This window comes from Lithobates pipiens, unplaced genomic scaffold, assembly GCF_037356315.1.
Source record: "Lithobates pipiens isolate NorthernLeopardFrog02 unplaced genomic scaffold, aLitPip1_a1.2 Scaffold_13, whole genome shotgun sequence".
Classification (NCBI taxonomy): domain Eukaryota; kingdom Metazoa; phylum Chordata; class Amphibia; order Anura; family Ranidae; genus Lithobates; species Lithobates pipiens.
In genome coordinates this window covers 491,067,147-491,085,082 of record NW_027507718.1, presented here as the reverse complement: position 1 = coordinate 491,085,082, position 17,936 = coordinate 491,067,147, and the positions used below count along the sequence as shown (strand labels likewise).

The window sequence follows — 17,936 nt, the reverse complement described above, 5'->3', positions numbered from 1 at the left end:
TTGAGACGAGCTTTGATGTTCTTTTTGCTCAGCAGTGGTTTTCTCCTTGGAACTCTGCCATGCAGGCCATTTTTGCCCAGTCTTTTCCTGATGGTGGAGGCATGAACGCTGACCTTAACTAAGGCAAGTGAGGCCTGCAGTTCCTTGGACGTTGTTGTGGGGTCTTTTGTGACCTCTTGGATGAGTCGTCGCTGCGCTCTTGGGGTAATTTTGGGCGGCCGGCCACTCCTGGGAAGGTTCACCACTGTTCCATGTCTTCGCCATTTGTGGATAATGGCTCTCACTGTGGTTCGCTGGATTCCCAAAGCTTTGGAAATGGCTTTATAACCCTTTCCAGACTGATAGATCTCAATTACTTTCTTTCTCAATTGTTCCTGAATTTCTTTGGGTCTCGGCATGATGTGTAGCTTTTAAGGATCTTCTGGTGGACCTTACTGTGTCAAGCAGCTCCTATTTAAGTGATGCCTTGATTGTGAACAGGTGTGGCAATAATCAGGCCTGGGTGTGGCTAGAGAAATTGAACTCAGGTGTGGACAACCACAGTTATAGTATGTTTTAACAAGGGGGGCAATCACTTTTTCACACAGGGCCATGATGGTTTGGATTTTTTTTCACCTTTAATAATAAACACCTTCATTTACAAATTGCATTTTGTGTTTACTTGTGTTGTCCTTGACTATTGTTTAAATTGGTTTGATGTTCCGAAACACTTAAAGCGGAGGTCCACCCTAAAATGGACCTCCGCTCCTCGGAATCCCCCCCCCCTCCGGCGCCACAATCGGCCCCTTTCAGGGGGGAGGGGGGTGCAGTTACCTGGATAATCCAGGTAACTGCACCCACTTCCGGGCTAGCTCTCTGCGGAAAGGGGCGTACGTTACGCCCCTTTCCGCAAGCGCCCGCCCCCTTCAGCAAGTGCCCCGCTGCCTGCTGGGAAACACACAGCTCCCAGAGGCAGCGGGGACCGTCCGGATTGCGCCGCGCGGCTCGCGCATGCGCAGTAGGGAACCGGGAAATGAAGCCGAAAGGCTCCATTTCCTGATTCCCATACCCAAGATGGCGGCGGCACGAGCGAGTGATCGGCTTCGGGTGCCGACATCGCGGGCGCGCTGGACAGGTAAGTGTCACTATTTAAAAGTCAGCAGCTGCAGTATTTGTAGCTGCTGGCTTTAAAAAAAAAAAAAAAAAAACGCAGAGTCCTGGTGGACTCCCGCTTTAAGTGTGACAAACATGCAAAGGAACAGGAAATGAGGAAGGGGGCAAACACTTTTTCACACCACTGTATGTGTGTGTGAGTGAGAGCATGAGAGATAGATGCACTAACCCCCAAAGGCACTGCTGGTTATTTTTATTTTTTTTGGGCTTACCTTTACCTTCTTGACCTCGTGTGCATCTAGGGGTTTCCCGAGGTAGATGGCCCAACGAACTGCAGAGACTGACACTGGATCCACTTTAGGGATTTTTATTTGCAAAACGTTGAACAGGACACAGTCTCTCAGTAGGAAATAGAGGGTATAGGTAGAAAAGCTCAGGTACTCTTGGAACTGCTGACACTTGAATGTCTCTCTCTATGCAATCCAGGGAATAGCCATTCGCAACTGGATATTACAACTATCGGATAAATCCCCTTTTGGTGAACTTAGCAACCGACAGGTGATTCAGATAAAGCAAAGTCTCTGCCACAGACTTGGTTGTAGAACTTTAGAATGAAATTAGAGAACTCTCACACGGTACCAGTATCTTGCAGCCGGTCAGGCGATATCATGTGGATTCACCTGGTGTCCTTTCCAGCTTAGCTTCCAGGCTCTTGCTGAGCAGCCAGCCTTGTGCATGGCCCTCTTCTGAAGAGTCATCCCCTGGTTGCGTTTTCAGTTGCTGGGCCTCTCCAAAACCGAGACAGCACCGGACCACCTTGAAACCCTCCTTCCAGTCACTGTGCCCCTGGCTTGCCAGCTCCGAGACTTGGAAATGGATGGATCCACACCCCAGGCCATGAAGGCCTCTGGGGGCTGGTCAGGAGGACCAGGGAGTCAGAAATAATTCTCTGAATTGGAATCCCGAATCACGTGACCTCAGTACCTTAAGTACCCTTTCCCAGAATACACAGCTAGACAACGCACCCACTGATTGGTTCCGAGAAAGATTGGCACCCAATGCGTCCAACAGGACTGCGTTCCAATGCCTGCCAAAGGTGACACCCACACCTATGGCCAAGCAGAACACAATACAGTCCAGCCAAACTGATACTGAGACCATAATTTACTACAATTAACCCTAAAACCCAACTATGGTTTTAGGAACATTTAAATTGACAAAAACTTCAGGAGCCTGGCGCTACATAGAGATAGATAGATTTTCACTTAGGGGTGTACTCACTATTGTTGCCAGCGGTTTAGACATTAATGGCTGTGTGTTGAGTTATTTTGAGGGGACAGCAAATTTACACTGTTATACAAGCTGTACACTCACTACTTTACATTGTAGCAAAGTGTCATTTCTGCAGTGTTGCACATCAAATTTATTGAACACAAAAATTACAAAAAATATACAAACATGTCAAAAGTATTCCATTGTATGACAGTTTCGGGCCCTTCCTCATAGGTGAAGTAACATCTCTCCAAGAGCATCCCAGTAATGACTTATAATTGAAAAAATCTAATACAATAAAAGTGTAAAAAAAGACTATTACAAGATCATAATTAAGAATTTTATATATATATATATATATATATATATATATATATATATATATACTTTTTTAAGACTTTAAAGACTGATACAAGAGAGATAAACATCTCTTCTTCACTTTATTCCCTCTTCTAATCAAAGGATGGGGGATAGAAAGGTCAAAATGCTGAAAGTATTCCCCAGTTGGCCACAAGATGGAGCTAAAGCAGGAGGCGTGACTAGGGCATTTATTACAGGTAGGCAGCTATAATATGATGGCCTATTTAAAAAGCACTTTTTTTGCTAGGTATTTCTTTTTATTATTGCCTGACCTTCTCAGAGGCTGCAGCATACATTGCTAACTATGGAAAAAAAATGAAATAGAACGGCAGTAATAACAAAGCTTTTCCTTGCCTTTAAGGCAATTAAGAAGTTTTATTTTGTTAGTTCAATAAAGAACCTTTTACTTCCCTGCAATCATCTTCTCTCTAGTTCCTCTGATTAGACCCCCTTTAAGCATTCATTTAATGAGGCTTTTAAAAGACTTATTTGATTCATCTAAATGCTTCTTCTTTTTTTTTTTTTTTTTTTGCATAAATCTCTGAAAGATCTCAACAAGCTCTGACGATCAGAGACACTTAGTAAACTGGATGTTCCCTCTTCTATAACATCAGTTGGAACAGTGAAGACTGCTCTTTGATTTGTGAAATGATTCAGTGTTCTCTTTCTATTGCTTTATTCAACAAGGTAAACTAAAAAGCGATGTGGGGGCTGATTACTGTTTGTACAATTGGGGATATCATCCAGAGGACACAGAAAGTCGTTGGTGAAAAGTACAAAGCAATCAGGCATCGCCTTTCCAATTTAATGGTTGGGTTGCTTTTGTTTGGAACACATCGAACTTTTGAATGCAGGAATAACATAAAATGAGAACTCTATCTAGGTGGAACTTCGGTCTGATAAGGATGCAGCAGGGGGACTCATTGGATCTTTTCATAGACTATACAAGGTCTTGTCATATACTATAAGAAATTGTGAATATCGTAATGTATGAAGAAAGAAAAAGGAAGGGAAAGGACAGGAAGCAAGGAGAGGGAAAGGAAGGAAGGAAAAAAGCAAGAAAGGAAGATTGGACACGAATGAAGTGGAGGGGTTTGAAGGAAGCAATGAAATAAGGGATCAGACACAAAGAAAGTGGAGGAGTATGAAGAAAGAATGGATTAGACATAAAGGAAGCAGAGGAGTATGAAGGAAGGATGGATCGGACATGAAGGGGGTATGTAGGAAGGAAGGATGGATCAGACATGAAGGGGGTATGAAGGAAGGAAGGATGGATCAGACATGAAGGGGGTATGAAGAAAGGAAGGATGGATCAGACATGAAGGAAGTGAAGGGGTATGAAGGAAGGAAGGAAGAATAGATCAAACATGAAGGAAGGATGGATCAGACTTGAAGGAAGCAGATTGATTCAAGGGAAGTAAGGAAAGGTGGAAAGATCGGACATGAAGGAAGCGGAGGGGTATAAAGGAAGGATGGCTCAGACATGAAGGAAGCAGAGATGTATGAAGGAAGTAAGGAAAGAAGGAAGGATCAGACATGAAGAAGGTAGAGGGGTATAAATGAAGGAATGAAGGGTGGATCAGACATGAAGAGGGCGAAGGGGTATGAATGAAGGAAGGAAGGGAGGGTGGATCAGACATGAAGAAAGTGAAAGGGTATGAATGAAGGAAGGAAGGGTGGATCAGACATGAAGAAGGCGAAGGGGTATGAATGAAGGAAGGAAGGGTGGATCAGACATGAAGAAGGCGAAGGGGTATGAATGAAGGAACAAAGGGTGGATCAGACATGAAGAAGGGGAAAGGGGTATGAATGAAGGAAGGAAGGATGGATCAGACATGAAGAAAGCGGAGGACTATGGAGGAAGGAAGGAAGGAGGGGTGGATAAGACATGAAGGAAGCAAAGGGGTATGAACAAAGGAAGAAAGGGTGGTTTAGACATAAAGGAAGTGAAGGGGTATGAAGGTAAAGAAAGTATGAAAGTGAAGATAGAGGGAAAAAAAGGGAAATGGGGGAGAAAGAAAGGCAACATGAGAGGTAGGTATGAGAGGGGAAAGGAAGGAAAAGAGAAAGGAAACAGGAAGGAATTAAAGAAGGAAGGAGAAGACTGAAGCACTACCTCCAAAGGAGCCGCTAATTAACATCCTCTCTATCTGTCCTCGACCTTCTCAAAGACCTCAGCCCCTCTAATACACCAGGCATGCAAAAAGCAGCTCTACATAGAAACAAATCAGTTTCCAGATTTTATTGTCATCGTTTAATTGATCAAGCTGACGTTAGAAGCTGATTTTCTACCATGCACATCTGCACAAGATCCTGAGTGCTCCAATTCTGGTAAATCTGGTATCACAGAGGAATCCCTGACAGTAACACCAGCACCCAATTATAATGCTATATTTAAAGAACGCAAACACCAAGACAAATGGTAAAAAACAAACTTAAAGTGTCACTAAACCCACATCATAAAATAGCTATCAATAAATGGTGTATTACATGCTGATCATACCCACTCTGTCACTATGGGATTCATTTTCTGTATTCTGCAAAAAAAAAAAACCTGATTGATTGTGCTGTAAAACTATCAATACATGATGTATTACATGCTGTTCATGCTCAGGATGATTTAATTAGACATTCACTTACATAACACGTCGTGATTTCAGATATCAATTATCTCTTATATGTTACACAAACATATTCAATAAATCCATCTTTTTTTTTCACTCATGTTCTGCCTAAATCATAAATCGTTTGAAGTTCTCAAAGACAGAACAATGGGCTTTAAAGGAAACTTGTCACGGACTTGGGTGACTTAGTGATAAGAAAATTGCCCTGATCTTTTGAAGGTTTGATTTTTAGTACATTGTATGTGTTTGAACTAAAGCTGCCCATCAGAGATCATTCGGATGTCCTCTATATTTTTATACATAGATCTATAATACGCTGTATATTCAGTTATACAATTTATAATATACATTTATACGATAATGATATTGAGTGCGCAGGTTCGGGTTGGATAGAGAAGAGAATGCTTGAATCTCCCTCACAGTATCACAGAGGAATTCCTGACAGTAACACAAGTACCCAACTATAATGCTAAATTTAAAGACTGTAAATACCAAGACAATTGGTGAAAAACAAACCTAGAGTGTCACTAAACCCACATCATAAAAAACTTTCAATAAATAGTGTATTACATGCTGATCATACTCGGTCACTATGAGATTAGTTTACTGTATTCTGCAAAAAAAAACTAGTTGATCTGCTGCGCTCTATCTTCACGTTCTGTCCATGCCCCCAATTCAGCGGGGAATTTTGCAGCTGTAGTGGCAACTCTGCACATGCTCAGTTTTCAGTGAGTTTCTATGCTGAGCATTTCCTTCCTATCATATCTAAGCAGCCCATGTGACTATAGAGTCACACATGTGGGCGTCTACACAGTGCTAAATGACAGCCCACTCCCTCTCTGCTCCTTCATGCCCACTAACCAGTGAAACACAAAGGGGTGGGATATTACATGTAAATCAATGGAGGCTTCACCTCCCTTTTATTCTAAAACACAGGCTGGAGGGGCGTGACACAGCCCGTGGCTGTCAGAAATCCACTCATTCCATGTTATTGCCATAAAATAAAGATTTCATTTCAAATATACAGTATATTTGTAGGATGTTTTAAAACAATTTATTGATATTAGTTATTTATTTTTACTCTGTATTCCAAAGGCTGTTTTTTTTTTTTGAACATGTGACCAGCTGCAGAGGACTGGAAGCGCCTCCTGCTTATGTTTCCCTGCAGACATGCCTGGGAAAGAGCTGGGTCATGTGACAACTGTATATTTATTAGGAAAAAGGCACTTAGATTTTTTTTTTTATTAAAATAATTACAGTGCCATCATCCACACACAGAAATAAAAGGGTTAATGTAAATTAAACAGTGTGTATTTAGTATCACTTTAATATATTGTCATAAAATAAAGTTGGTACAAAGATGCATTGAATAATAATGACAATAATACACTTAGTACATATAAAATTTAACAATAAGAACAGGGTAGAACAGCATAAACAGTAACAATGCCACCTGAAGTGCAACACTGAGCAGTAAAATTACATGGGCTATACTGTCAGAGTGCTCTAATGGTGGTTCTGTTGGACCTCTTTCACACTGAGGCATTTTTAAGGTGCTTTTTGGACTATAAATAGCGCCTGCAAAGCGCCTGAAAAACACCTCCCCTGCAGTCCCAGTGTGAAAGCCTGAGTGCTTTCACACTGGGGCGATGCGCTGGCAGGACGTTAAAAATGTCCCACAAGCAGCATCTTTGGGGCAGTAAAGAAGCAGTGTATATACCACTCCTCCACCGCTCCTGCCCATTGAAATGAATGGCCAATGCTGCCAAAGTGCCTGCAAAGCGCCTCGGCAGTGGTGCTACACGGGCGCATTTATCCCTTTATTTGGGCGCTAGCGGGAGTTAAAAGCCGAATAGTCTCTAAAATTACGGTAAAGCGCCGCTAAAAATAGTAGTGTTTTACCATCAACGCTCACCCGCCCCAGTGCGAAAGGGTTCTTAGGCCTAAGCATGAGCCGTGGTAGAGAGGTTAAGAACAGGCACAGAAGGATATAGGGGGTTTGTGTGCAGGTTGCGTGACGGGGCAGTCCTTGAGATGTTTCTTCTGCTGGCTATATGGGGGGCCTTTTATGAAGCATTGGTGCAGGTTAAGAGAGTTTTGATGAACTTGCATGCATGCATGAACCAAATATGTGCCATACCTGGAAGATCGAATTCCCTGTAATAGACATCACTACTACAGTGATTTTCGCTTGCTCTCGGGTCCCATACCTAGGAATGCAAGGTGTTCTCTGGCTGGATGAGGTGGAGAGGAAGTGGGGAGGAGTTGACATCATAATATCCACCACATCCAATCAAAGAACGCTTTGTATTCATTGATAAAATGCCAAGTTTTCTCTGAAAGACATCTCTTCTCAGTATCAGACCTGAAAGCTAGCAGTGATCACTGTAGTAGTGGTGCCTACCAGTGATTTACAGCTTTCCCAGGGATCAACCAGGTATGGCACATGCATAGTTACAATGGCTTAAGCTGGACCAATGTAACTATGGAAAAAAATCCATACTTCAGCTTTAGATGAACCCCTTAAAATCCATAAATACAGTATCTCACAAAAGTGAGTACACCCCTCACATTTTTGTAAATATTTTATTATATCTTTTCATGGGACAACACTGAAGAAATTGCACTTGCTACAATGTAAAGTAGTGAGTGTACAGCATGTATAACAGTGTCAATTTTGCTGTCCCCTCAAAATAACTCAATAAACAGCCATTAATGTCTAAACCACTGGCAACAAAACAATGCTGGCAGCACTCATACGTCTATTGCCCAAAGACAACCTCTGGATATGACGTTGAGCACATGCACTCAACTTCTTTGGTCAACCATGGCAAGGCCTGTTCTGAGTGCAACCTGTCCTGTTAAACCGCTGTATGGTCTTGGCCACTGTGCTGCAGATCAGTTTCAGGGTCCTGGCAATCTTCTTATAGCCTAGGCCATCATTACGTAGAACAACAATTCTTTTTTTTTTTCAGATCCCCAGAGAATTCTTTGCCATGGGGTGCCATGTTGAACTTTCAGTGACCAGTATGAGAGAGTGAGAACGATAATACCAAATTTAACACACCTGCTCCCCATTCATACCTGAGACCTTGTAACACTAACGAGCCACATGACACCGGGGAGGGAAAATGGCTAATTGGGCCCAATTTGGACATTTTCACTTAGGGGTGCACTCACTTTTGCTGCCAGCGGTTTAGACATTATTGGCTGTGTGTTGAGTTATTTTGAGGGGACAGCAAATGTACACCGTTATACAAGCTGTAAACTCACTACTTTGTAGCAAAGTGTCATTTCTTCAGTGTTGTCACATGAAAAGATATAATAAAATATTTACAAAAATGTTAGAGGTGTACTCACTTTTGTGAGATACTGTATGCAGTATGGATTTTAAAGCCTAGTATGGATTTTAGGGCTGAAAGTATTGTGTCCAGTAGATGCAACAATCCAATAGCTTCTGACCTTGCTCCAAAATTTTAGCACCGGAGGCAACTTACTATTGTAAATGTGTCTTTTGCTCATAAATTCTGCATGTTCTGCAAAGTTATGTTAAGGGTCTGTCTTTTGCTTCAGTAGATTTGCACTTAAAAGTATACCCCTTTTCCATCTCAGAAAGTCAAAGTTGCTATTGAGAGGAGTTGAGCTCCCATAAACCAGAAATCTTCAACTGTCAGGGGCACCTAGCAGCATCCAGTGAGGATTCTATTTTTAAGGCTGTAGAGTGTTATTGGGTGGTAGTCACCTTTGCGATATCAGTGATCTAATAAATTAGTACAATTTCTTAGCACCTAGTAGAGTGCACACTTGGAGTGTAGGCTTCCTGTTTGGGGGAGAAGTGATTTGTATCTATACCTCCTGAAAGTGTTCTGGTAAGTGGTCTTTTGGAAAACTTTTTACAAGTTAAAGATAAACTCCAGGGAATTTCAAAACTACCCTTGCAGTGTGATTCCCCTTGCACTACAAGGGTTAAATGCTCCTTGTTGTCTAGGAGAACACGGGACTTACCTTATCCTGTTCTCCCCCAACAGCTGATGCTTCCCTCTTTCCATTCAATGCTCCTGGTTGTGCACGAGCCCTCTGGATCCTTACTTACATTACAGAACTGCTGGTCCTGCATTTTATGTGATGTTGTAAGTGTTCAACCAAGGGTTGGCGCATCGAAGAAAAGAGGCCTGCAAGAGTGTAAGGACAGTGATGGCGAACCTTGGCACTCCAGATGTTTTGGAACTACATTTCCCATGATGCTCAACCACACTGCAGAGTCCTTGAGCATCATGGGAAATGTAGTTCCAAAACATCAGGGGTGCCAAGGTTCGCCATCACTGGTGTAGGATAAGGCAAGTAAACTGCTTTTTATTTGTACCCTGGCAAAAAAGAGCATTTATCCCTTGTAGTGCAGGAGTTGCCCCACTGCAAGGGTAATTCTGAACTTTCTCCAGACTTCAGCTTTAACCACTACCACTGTAAATTTGAATATTCACCCAGTGGAGCGAATAATGGAGTTCACCATCTAACTACCTGTCTGTAGAGCTTCTACCCCTTCTTTAAATCGTTGTCTGCAAGACCGTATTTGGTTAGTAGAGATGGCTTTGTGATTCCTCTTTGATCTGTGATACCATCGGTACAGCAGTTAAACAAGTCAAATATTTAAGAAATACAGAGGGTAAGAGTTCCTAAAGAAGCCAAACAGTGCCGAGACACGTTCTCGCCGCTTTGTTATGATTTCTCTGAGCTTTTGAGGGAAGTGTACAGCCAATATCAACACACATGGGTTTATTTAATAAAGATAGGAACAAACAGGGACTTTTATCAGTGCCATGTTATGAAAGGCATTGGAGCAACACTTTAGCCATCCATTTATCTGAAAACGTGCAGAGAGAGAGAGAGAGAGGCTCATGTACAACTTTGGAAAAGGCCTCACAATCAGCAGGGTTCTTACATTGACAGTACAAGAGTCTAATTTATCAATGTGCCTGAAAATAGAACAGACTCTATTGTACCTGGCAAATTAACAGGCTTTTTTCAACTATTTCCAAATATAAACGAGAAAAATAACCTTTTGTTGCAATCTGATATGCTGCAGTGGGCACTCAGCACTAAGCCTGGAAATTCTGGCACTGATCTATCTGAGGATAGTTTTGAATTGGTATGACATCCTGGGAGCTTGACTTTGAGGATCTCAATTTTAATAGAGGTTGCTATAGCTAATGCATACAAGTAAAGAATATTCAATATGGCATTGTAAAGCAATGATGATGAGTAGCAGGAAGAATTCCATGGCGACCAGTCCCTTTAAGTTACGGTAATTATATCATACATGAATGAGTTTTGACTGGATGCTTGTAGCTACTGCACCTTCCACATTGCTCCTTGCCTTAGGCATACATTCTAACTTTCTGAGGAAAGACATAGGGACAACTTTTTGCTAAACTCCCAAGCTCTTTTTTCATTGCCTAATTTTCCTTTTTACTGACTTTTCATATAACAAATGCAATATTTTAGAGGTGCAATTAAAGCATTAGCATAGTACTGACTACCAGGGTTTTTTTTGTGGATCTCTAGGGTTCCTCCAGAGGTTGCAATTGGGTAATGAGCAATTTATGCCTTTCACATGCGTAACTACTAACAGCAATTACCATTTCAGCTATCTGTAAGGGGTATTCTTTCCAATGACCACCATTGTAGGAAGCACTCTTATTGACTATCAATGTAAAGAGCATTCTTACCACTGACCACCAGTTGAGAAGCCAGACACATACAATCAAATGAGGTCGCCAAATACACATCGAAGATTCCAAGGTAATTTAATAATAGAATAATAGAAATTGATTCATGAGAGAATAGCAGCTCCTTTGCTGCCTTCACCAACATTGTCCACCTGAAACTTTCCAAGCAGTAAGTCACAGCACAGTTTTGTTTGGTATCTGCTTACCTGAGTCTATTTAAGCACAGTCAGAATTCATATCCCTGATGAAGGGGCAGTGTCTTTGGCCCCTGAAGCCCGTTGGCTCTATTTTGCTATAAATCTATTTTTTTTATCATTAACATCTTGACGCCGGGGGTAAACACTAATGTGGCTCTCGGCACGTGGGCCTTAATCCTAAGCAGCCGTATATATGCGTAGCAGAATGTAACCAAAGCTGTGCCGAGAGTATGCACAGTTACCAGCGTCTAACTGAAAGCTCCCGGTCTCCACTTGTGATCGGGAGCTTTCCAATCATGTGACCACTGTGACAAGCAATCATGGCGGTCACATGATCAGAAACCCCGCCCCGCCTCCTAACATCAGAAACCTCTTAAAGGGCCAGGTAACTCCAGCATTAAGGGGTTAAATTACTCTTGGACATGTGTTTGGCCGTCTCATTGGATTGTATGTGCGTGCATTTCTTTTCTGGCCATTATTACTATTTGTTTAATTTCAATATAATTCTAATTAGCCATCTAATGGTGTCTATTAGCCATAGACACCAATGTCTTGTGAGCTGTAGATACAAGTATTATTAGCAGGGGTTCCCTGAGACCTGAAATTTATTTTAAGAGTTCATTCATGTTGAGAAAGACTGGGGTAGTATAACACTTTTGATAGAATAATAGTATATATTTTTTTATAGCTGTCTATACTTCAGCGCAAAAAAGAGAGGCAACGGAGGAGGAAGAGGGACAATGGGATTGGGATTGGCTTCTAAAAGCAGGATAGTTAGGAGCTATGCTTTAAGCTTATGGCACATTAGTAATTATTTCACTGTCCACAACTTGGCAATGAAAAAAATCACTGCCCCGGACGACACCACCTGTGACGAAACGCATAGGGCAGTATGCCGTGCTGATGTCATCATGTGGTTTCGCAAGTGCATGTCGCGGATTTCTTTTAAGTGCTATTTCCATTTTTTCAATGTAAGTGCAATCTTATATTTTAAATAAATACAAGAAAAGGTTTTACATGTGGAGCATTTTCTTCCATATTTTGGGGATGAGTCTAAGGAGATGATGCTGAGACGATAATTACTGCTCAAACATCTACCTCTAAAGGGATCCTTTAGGAACACTTTGTGAAGACCATGGCCGAGTTGTTTGGCCACACTCTTTGTTGGCCTTTGTTATCTTAGAAGGTCCTGTGAAGCTGGATGATTGTATCCTTGCCATACTGAGGTGGTGGTGTCACGGCTTGGATTTTATAATGGTAATGGATGTCCACTGTATACACAGACTCAATTTCTTTCACAAATTCATATTTGCACCTGGACTTTAGTTAGATTGTAAATTTTTATTTTTTTCTCTTATTTATATAGCTATATTTTGTATACACGAGTCATATGCACATTGTTTATGATTGTTATATCATTATCATATAGTAGCGTGAATCTTTTAAGTTAAAATGAAAAAAAAAATCAGTAAAGATGAAAAAACTAAAAAACGAAATACCATATACCTTTTACGTCAACATTGTAAGAACAGAGGAAGCTTCCTCTCTGGCAAGGGAGAGTCTGTAGCTTTTCAGCTGATGAATGAGCAAAGCCTCTCTATTCTGACCACTGATGGAGCAATGCCATAGAACCAGATGGGTATTCTTTCCTTTTGCACTCTCTAGCGATTCTGTCATGGCGAGTTGACACCATGGCTGCAAGAAAGAGACATTTGAATTCTCCAGCCGTGTTAGAAACTCGTAGCAGCTGGAATGAAATGGAAAAGTCATATTTAATGACAATAATTTCCAAAACAGCTTGTGTAGCATTGATATATAAAATATATCACTCTTTAGAGAAAGTGGAATTTTCCTTTAAAATTTGTAATGAGTTGTAATAAAGAACAGCTTGGGTTCCAATAAAAGTTCGACTGTTGTTCTAAATCCTAGCATTCTTCGTTTTCTTTGTCTGCGTCTGAAGATATATTTAATATCTTTTTTGGCTCCATGCTACCATACTCATTTATTTCCGAGTGGAAAAATCATGTGTTTTCAGCTTTTAGTAATTAGTTATCGCTGGGATTCTGCAGTACTTGGAGGGTGAAGATACGCTTGCGGAGTATGTGATTGCACAAGTGTTCGGAGGGTGATAGGGTAGCTGGCTTCAATTATTTTTAAACAGGTATTTGTTATTATAATGAAGTTTAGAAAAGCTGCTTCTTAAAGTGCCTCTATCCGCTGTACATACAATATACTATATCTATACACACAGTACATACATACATATATATATATATATATATATACACAGTATCTCACAAAAATCAGTAAACCTCTCACATTTTTGTAAATATTTTGTTATATCTTTATATGTGAGGACACTGAAGAAATGACACTTCGCTACAATGTAAAGTAGTGTGCTTGTATAACTTGTATAACCATGTAAATTTGCTGTCCCCTCAAAATAACTCAACACACAGCTATTAATGTCTAAACCGCTGGCAACAAAAGTAAGTACACCCCTAAGTGAAAATGTCTAAATTGGGCCCAAAGTGTCAATATTTTGTGTGGCCACCATTATTTTCCAGCAGTGTCTTAACCCTCTTGGGTTCACCAGAGCTTCACAGGTTGCCACTGGAATCTTCTTCCATGCCTCCATTACAACATCACAGAGCTGGTGGATGTTAGAGATGTTGTGCTCCTCCACCTTCCATTTGAGGATGCCCCACAGATGCTCAATAGGGTTTTGATCTGGAGACATGCTTGGCCAGTCCATCACCCTTACCCTCAGCAAGGCAGTGGTCGTCTTCCAGGTTTGTTTGGGGTCGTTATCATGTTGGAATACTGCCCTGCGGCCCAGTCTCTGAATGGAGGGGATCTTGCACTGCTTCAGTATGTCACAGTACATGTTGGCATTCATGGTTCCCTCAATGAACTGTAGTTACCCAGTGCCGGCAGCACTGATGCAGAGCCACACCATGACCCTCCCACCACCATGCTTTTTGAATGTAGGCAAGACACACTTGTCTTTGTCCTCCTCACCTGGTTGCCGCCACACACGCTTGACACCATCTGAACCAAAAGTTTATCTTGATCTCATTAGACCACGGGACATGGTTCCAGTAATCCACGTCCTTAGTCTATTTGTCTTTAGCAAACTGTTTTGCGGGCTTTCTTGTGCATCATCTTTAGAAGAAACTTCCTTCTGGGACGATGGCCATGCAGACCAATTTGATGCAGTGTGTGGCGTATGGTCTGAGCACCATCAGGCTGACCCCCCATCCCTTCAATCTCTGAAGCAATGCTGGCAGCACTCATACTCATTAACCAAAGACAACCTCTGGATATGATGCTGAGAACGTGCACTCAACTTCTTTGGTCGACCATGGTGAGGCCTGTTCTGAGTGGAATCTGTCCTGTTAAACCGCTGTATGGTCTTGGCCACTGTGCTGCAGCTCAGTTTCAGGGTCTTGGCAATCTTCTTATAGCCTAGGCCATCTTTATGTAGAGCAACAATTCTTTTTTTCAGATCCTCAGAGAGTTATTTGCCATGAGGTGCCATGTTAAACTTCCAGTGACCAGTATGAGAGAGTGAGAGCGATAACACAAAATTTAACACACCTGCTCCCCATTCGCACCTGACACCCTGTAACACTAGCGAGTCACCTGACACTGGGGAGGGAAAATGGCTGATTGGGCTGAATTTGGACATTTTCACTTAAGAATTTGTACTCACTTTTGTTGCCAGTAGTTTAGACATTAAAGGCTGTGTATTGAGTTATTTTGAGGAACAGAAAATGTACACTGTTATACAATATGTACACTCATTACTTTAAAGTAGCAAAGTGTAATTTCTTCAGCATTTCTTCAGTGTTGTCACATATAAAGACATAATAAAATATTTGCAAAAATGGCATTTAGTGGAGGGGGGATTATGATGTGGGGTCGTTTTTCAGGGGTTGGAAACTCTAAAGGCGTCTGCATTCCAAACAAGACATTTTGGACAATTTCATGCTCCCAAATTTGTGGGAACAGTTTGGGGATGGCCCCTTTCTGTTCCAAAATGACGCGCCCAGTCCAGTGAGGCCGCATATATACATACTGTCAGCATAAATTGAGACATTTGTCAACTATGTATTAAAGTGCATGAAATCCCTAACAATTAAATTTTCTAATTTGCTCCATTTTTGTTCTGCTAAATATATAATTGAAAGTGTTTTCTTATATCGGTTTTACAAGTGCAAAAAATATTTTTGGTCTTGCCAGAAATCCAGTGTTGTCTATTGCTCTTTGGGTTGTAAAAGAAGTCTTATCTTCCCCTCCAGGTTACCTTTGTGAACTACAACACCCCCCCCCCCCATTCTATATTATGGAGATGATGAGACAGAGAGGCATTCTGTAGTCATAACACATTTCCAGTCCTAGGGTGGCGACACTGTTATTCTTCTTAGCTACACTACTGCCCTGTGCAAACGGTTGGACATTCCGTCGTATTTTTTGCAATGGATTTTGGCCCAAACTTGTCTTGCATACACACAAAGTTATCGGAAAATCCAATCGTTCAGAACACGGTGACGTAAAACACGTACGACGGGCCTATAAATAGGCTAGTAGCCAATAGCTTTCATCTCATAATTTATTCTGAGCATGCGTGGCACTTTGTCCGTTGGAATTGTCTACACACAATTGGAATTTAAATGATTGGATTTTGTTGTTGGAAAATTTTAGATCCAGCTCTCATTTTTTGTGTGATGGAAATTCCGATGGAAAAAGTCCAATGGAGCTCACACGCGATCGGATTTTCCGTTAACACGATCCGATCGCACATTTTCCGTCGGAATGTCTGACCGTGTGTACAGGGCATACAAGTGAGCAAGCTTTGTCACCCTAGGACAGGAAATGTTCATGGAAGGGTCAACAGGTGAAACGAAAGGATTAATAAGCTGAAAAAATAAAACAATGCAGTGACCAGTTGCAAAGTATTACATTTCTGTTCTTGGGTTTAAGTACACTTTAAGTAGACTATATTGTTTAGGATTACAATAATGCATGCTAATATACTAATCTTGTTTTTCTGTTTCCTTCCGTGTTCAGGATCTTTCTTTCCTAATCTGAAGCCTTCAGACGGTGTCTTCAAAGTGATCTTCTGGCTGGGCTACTTCAACAGCTGCGTCAATCCTATCATATACCCGTGTTCGAGCAAGGAATTTAAAAGAGCATTTATCAGGCTGCTAAGATGCCGTTGCCGCAGGAGACGGCGCCCCCTCTGGAGGGTCTATGACAATCAATGGAGGACATCAATGAACAGTTCACGGAGAGGTTCTGAAGGTGAAACCACAGATTTCTCTTCTATGAACTCCTCGTTTATTTATAACCCTGGTAACCAGGGGATAACAACAAAGAGGAAAAACGTGGATTGTAATAGCTGGAAATTAATCTCCCCTTTTCAGAACTCTTCTTCTCAGCTGAAAGAGAAAATGAACAACATTTCTAATAAAATTCGCAGCAGCTCCACAAAGAGCAACATGTCAGCGGCCTACAAGAGTGAAGTTGAGTCCATCTCAATGGCTGTCTCAAATGACTTTACAGAACTTGAGTGTCAAATGTACGATTTATCAGACTGCTGTGGGCTTAGAGAAACTGATATATAGATGTCATCTATTATTGTTTTAACTGTGGGGGGGTTGTTTAAAAAATTGTGATTTTATTGGAAAAACAAATGTGGATTATAAAAGATTTTTGGTATGCAGTAAAAAAACTAAAAACTGTGTGATTGTCTCAAACTACGGGTCTCCTTTTTTTTTTTTTTTTTTTTTTAAATGATGCCCGCTAAAAGAAAACTGGAGGAATGGAGGCTACAACTGCTGTTTCCTCAAAAAAAAATGTACTGTCTAGCTGCCAAGGAGAATCATTGGGGTAAATTTTCTAAAGACTATGGACTTTGCAATTGCACTCATTTTCCTTAGTAAATATAAATGTTATGAAGCTTCATTTTGTAAAGAATACCCAATCAGGTGCAAGGAAAATAAAAAAACGCATTTTTGCTTGCACATGATTGGATGATGGAAATCAACAGAGCTTTACCGCATTTATTAAGCTCTGGGGAAAATGCAACTGCATTTACAAAATGCACGGTCTGTTTGCCTTTATTTCACAAGAGATTTATTGAGATTTTAGGGAAACATACAGCAAACTTTTTTGTAAGACATGGGACAAAAAAAGTTGCTTTTCCAGAGGATGTGAAAGGGTATATAGGAATTTGTTGAACAGAAGACGCAAAGTACAGTCTACTTTCCTTTAGTAAATCCACCCCAGTGGAGTAACTGGCCTCTGCAGATTAGAACTTCACTCTATATATGCATGTTCAGGTTCAGAACTCAAAGAGTATTGAATCCATCAGATCAGACTGAGAGCTAGGCAACTGACATTTTTTTGAATAGGGTCAGCAATGGTCATCTCCATTGTTATTACAGGACAGGTTTCAAGGGACTTTTTTATGTCTGTTTATACCTGGTTGTGCTGGAACTTGGCTGAAACAGACTTCATCCAGCCCCCACATGATAGATCCAGGGCAATTTGTTCCTGTTCATCTTCACTGAGATTTATAGGTCTTCCGCATTTTTGTCCTGGCATTATGTTACTGGCGATTTCTGCAGAGGATACATAACTTGGATCAACCAGACAAA

The 17,936-nt window shown here is 41.2% G+C and overlaps 1 protein-coding gene across 1 annotated transcript in view; it reads left to right on the top strand.

The window, feature by feature from the left end:
* Positions 1-17,033, top strand: part of ADRA1D (adrenoceptor alpha 1D) — a 252,195-nt gene extending 235,162 nt beyond the window's left edge. The window contains exon 2 of the mRNA XM_077478012.1: positions 16,345-17,033. Within this exon, the coding sequence (XP_077334138.1) occupies positions 16,345-16,901 (557 nt within the window). The 3' untranslated portion in view covers positions 16,902-17,033. The remainder of the gene's footprint in view (positions 1-16,344) is intronic.
* Positions 17,034-17,936: the final 903 nt, after the last annotated feature.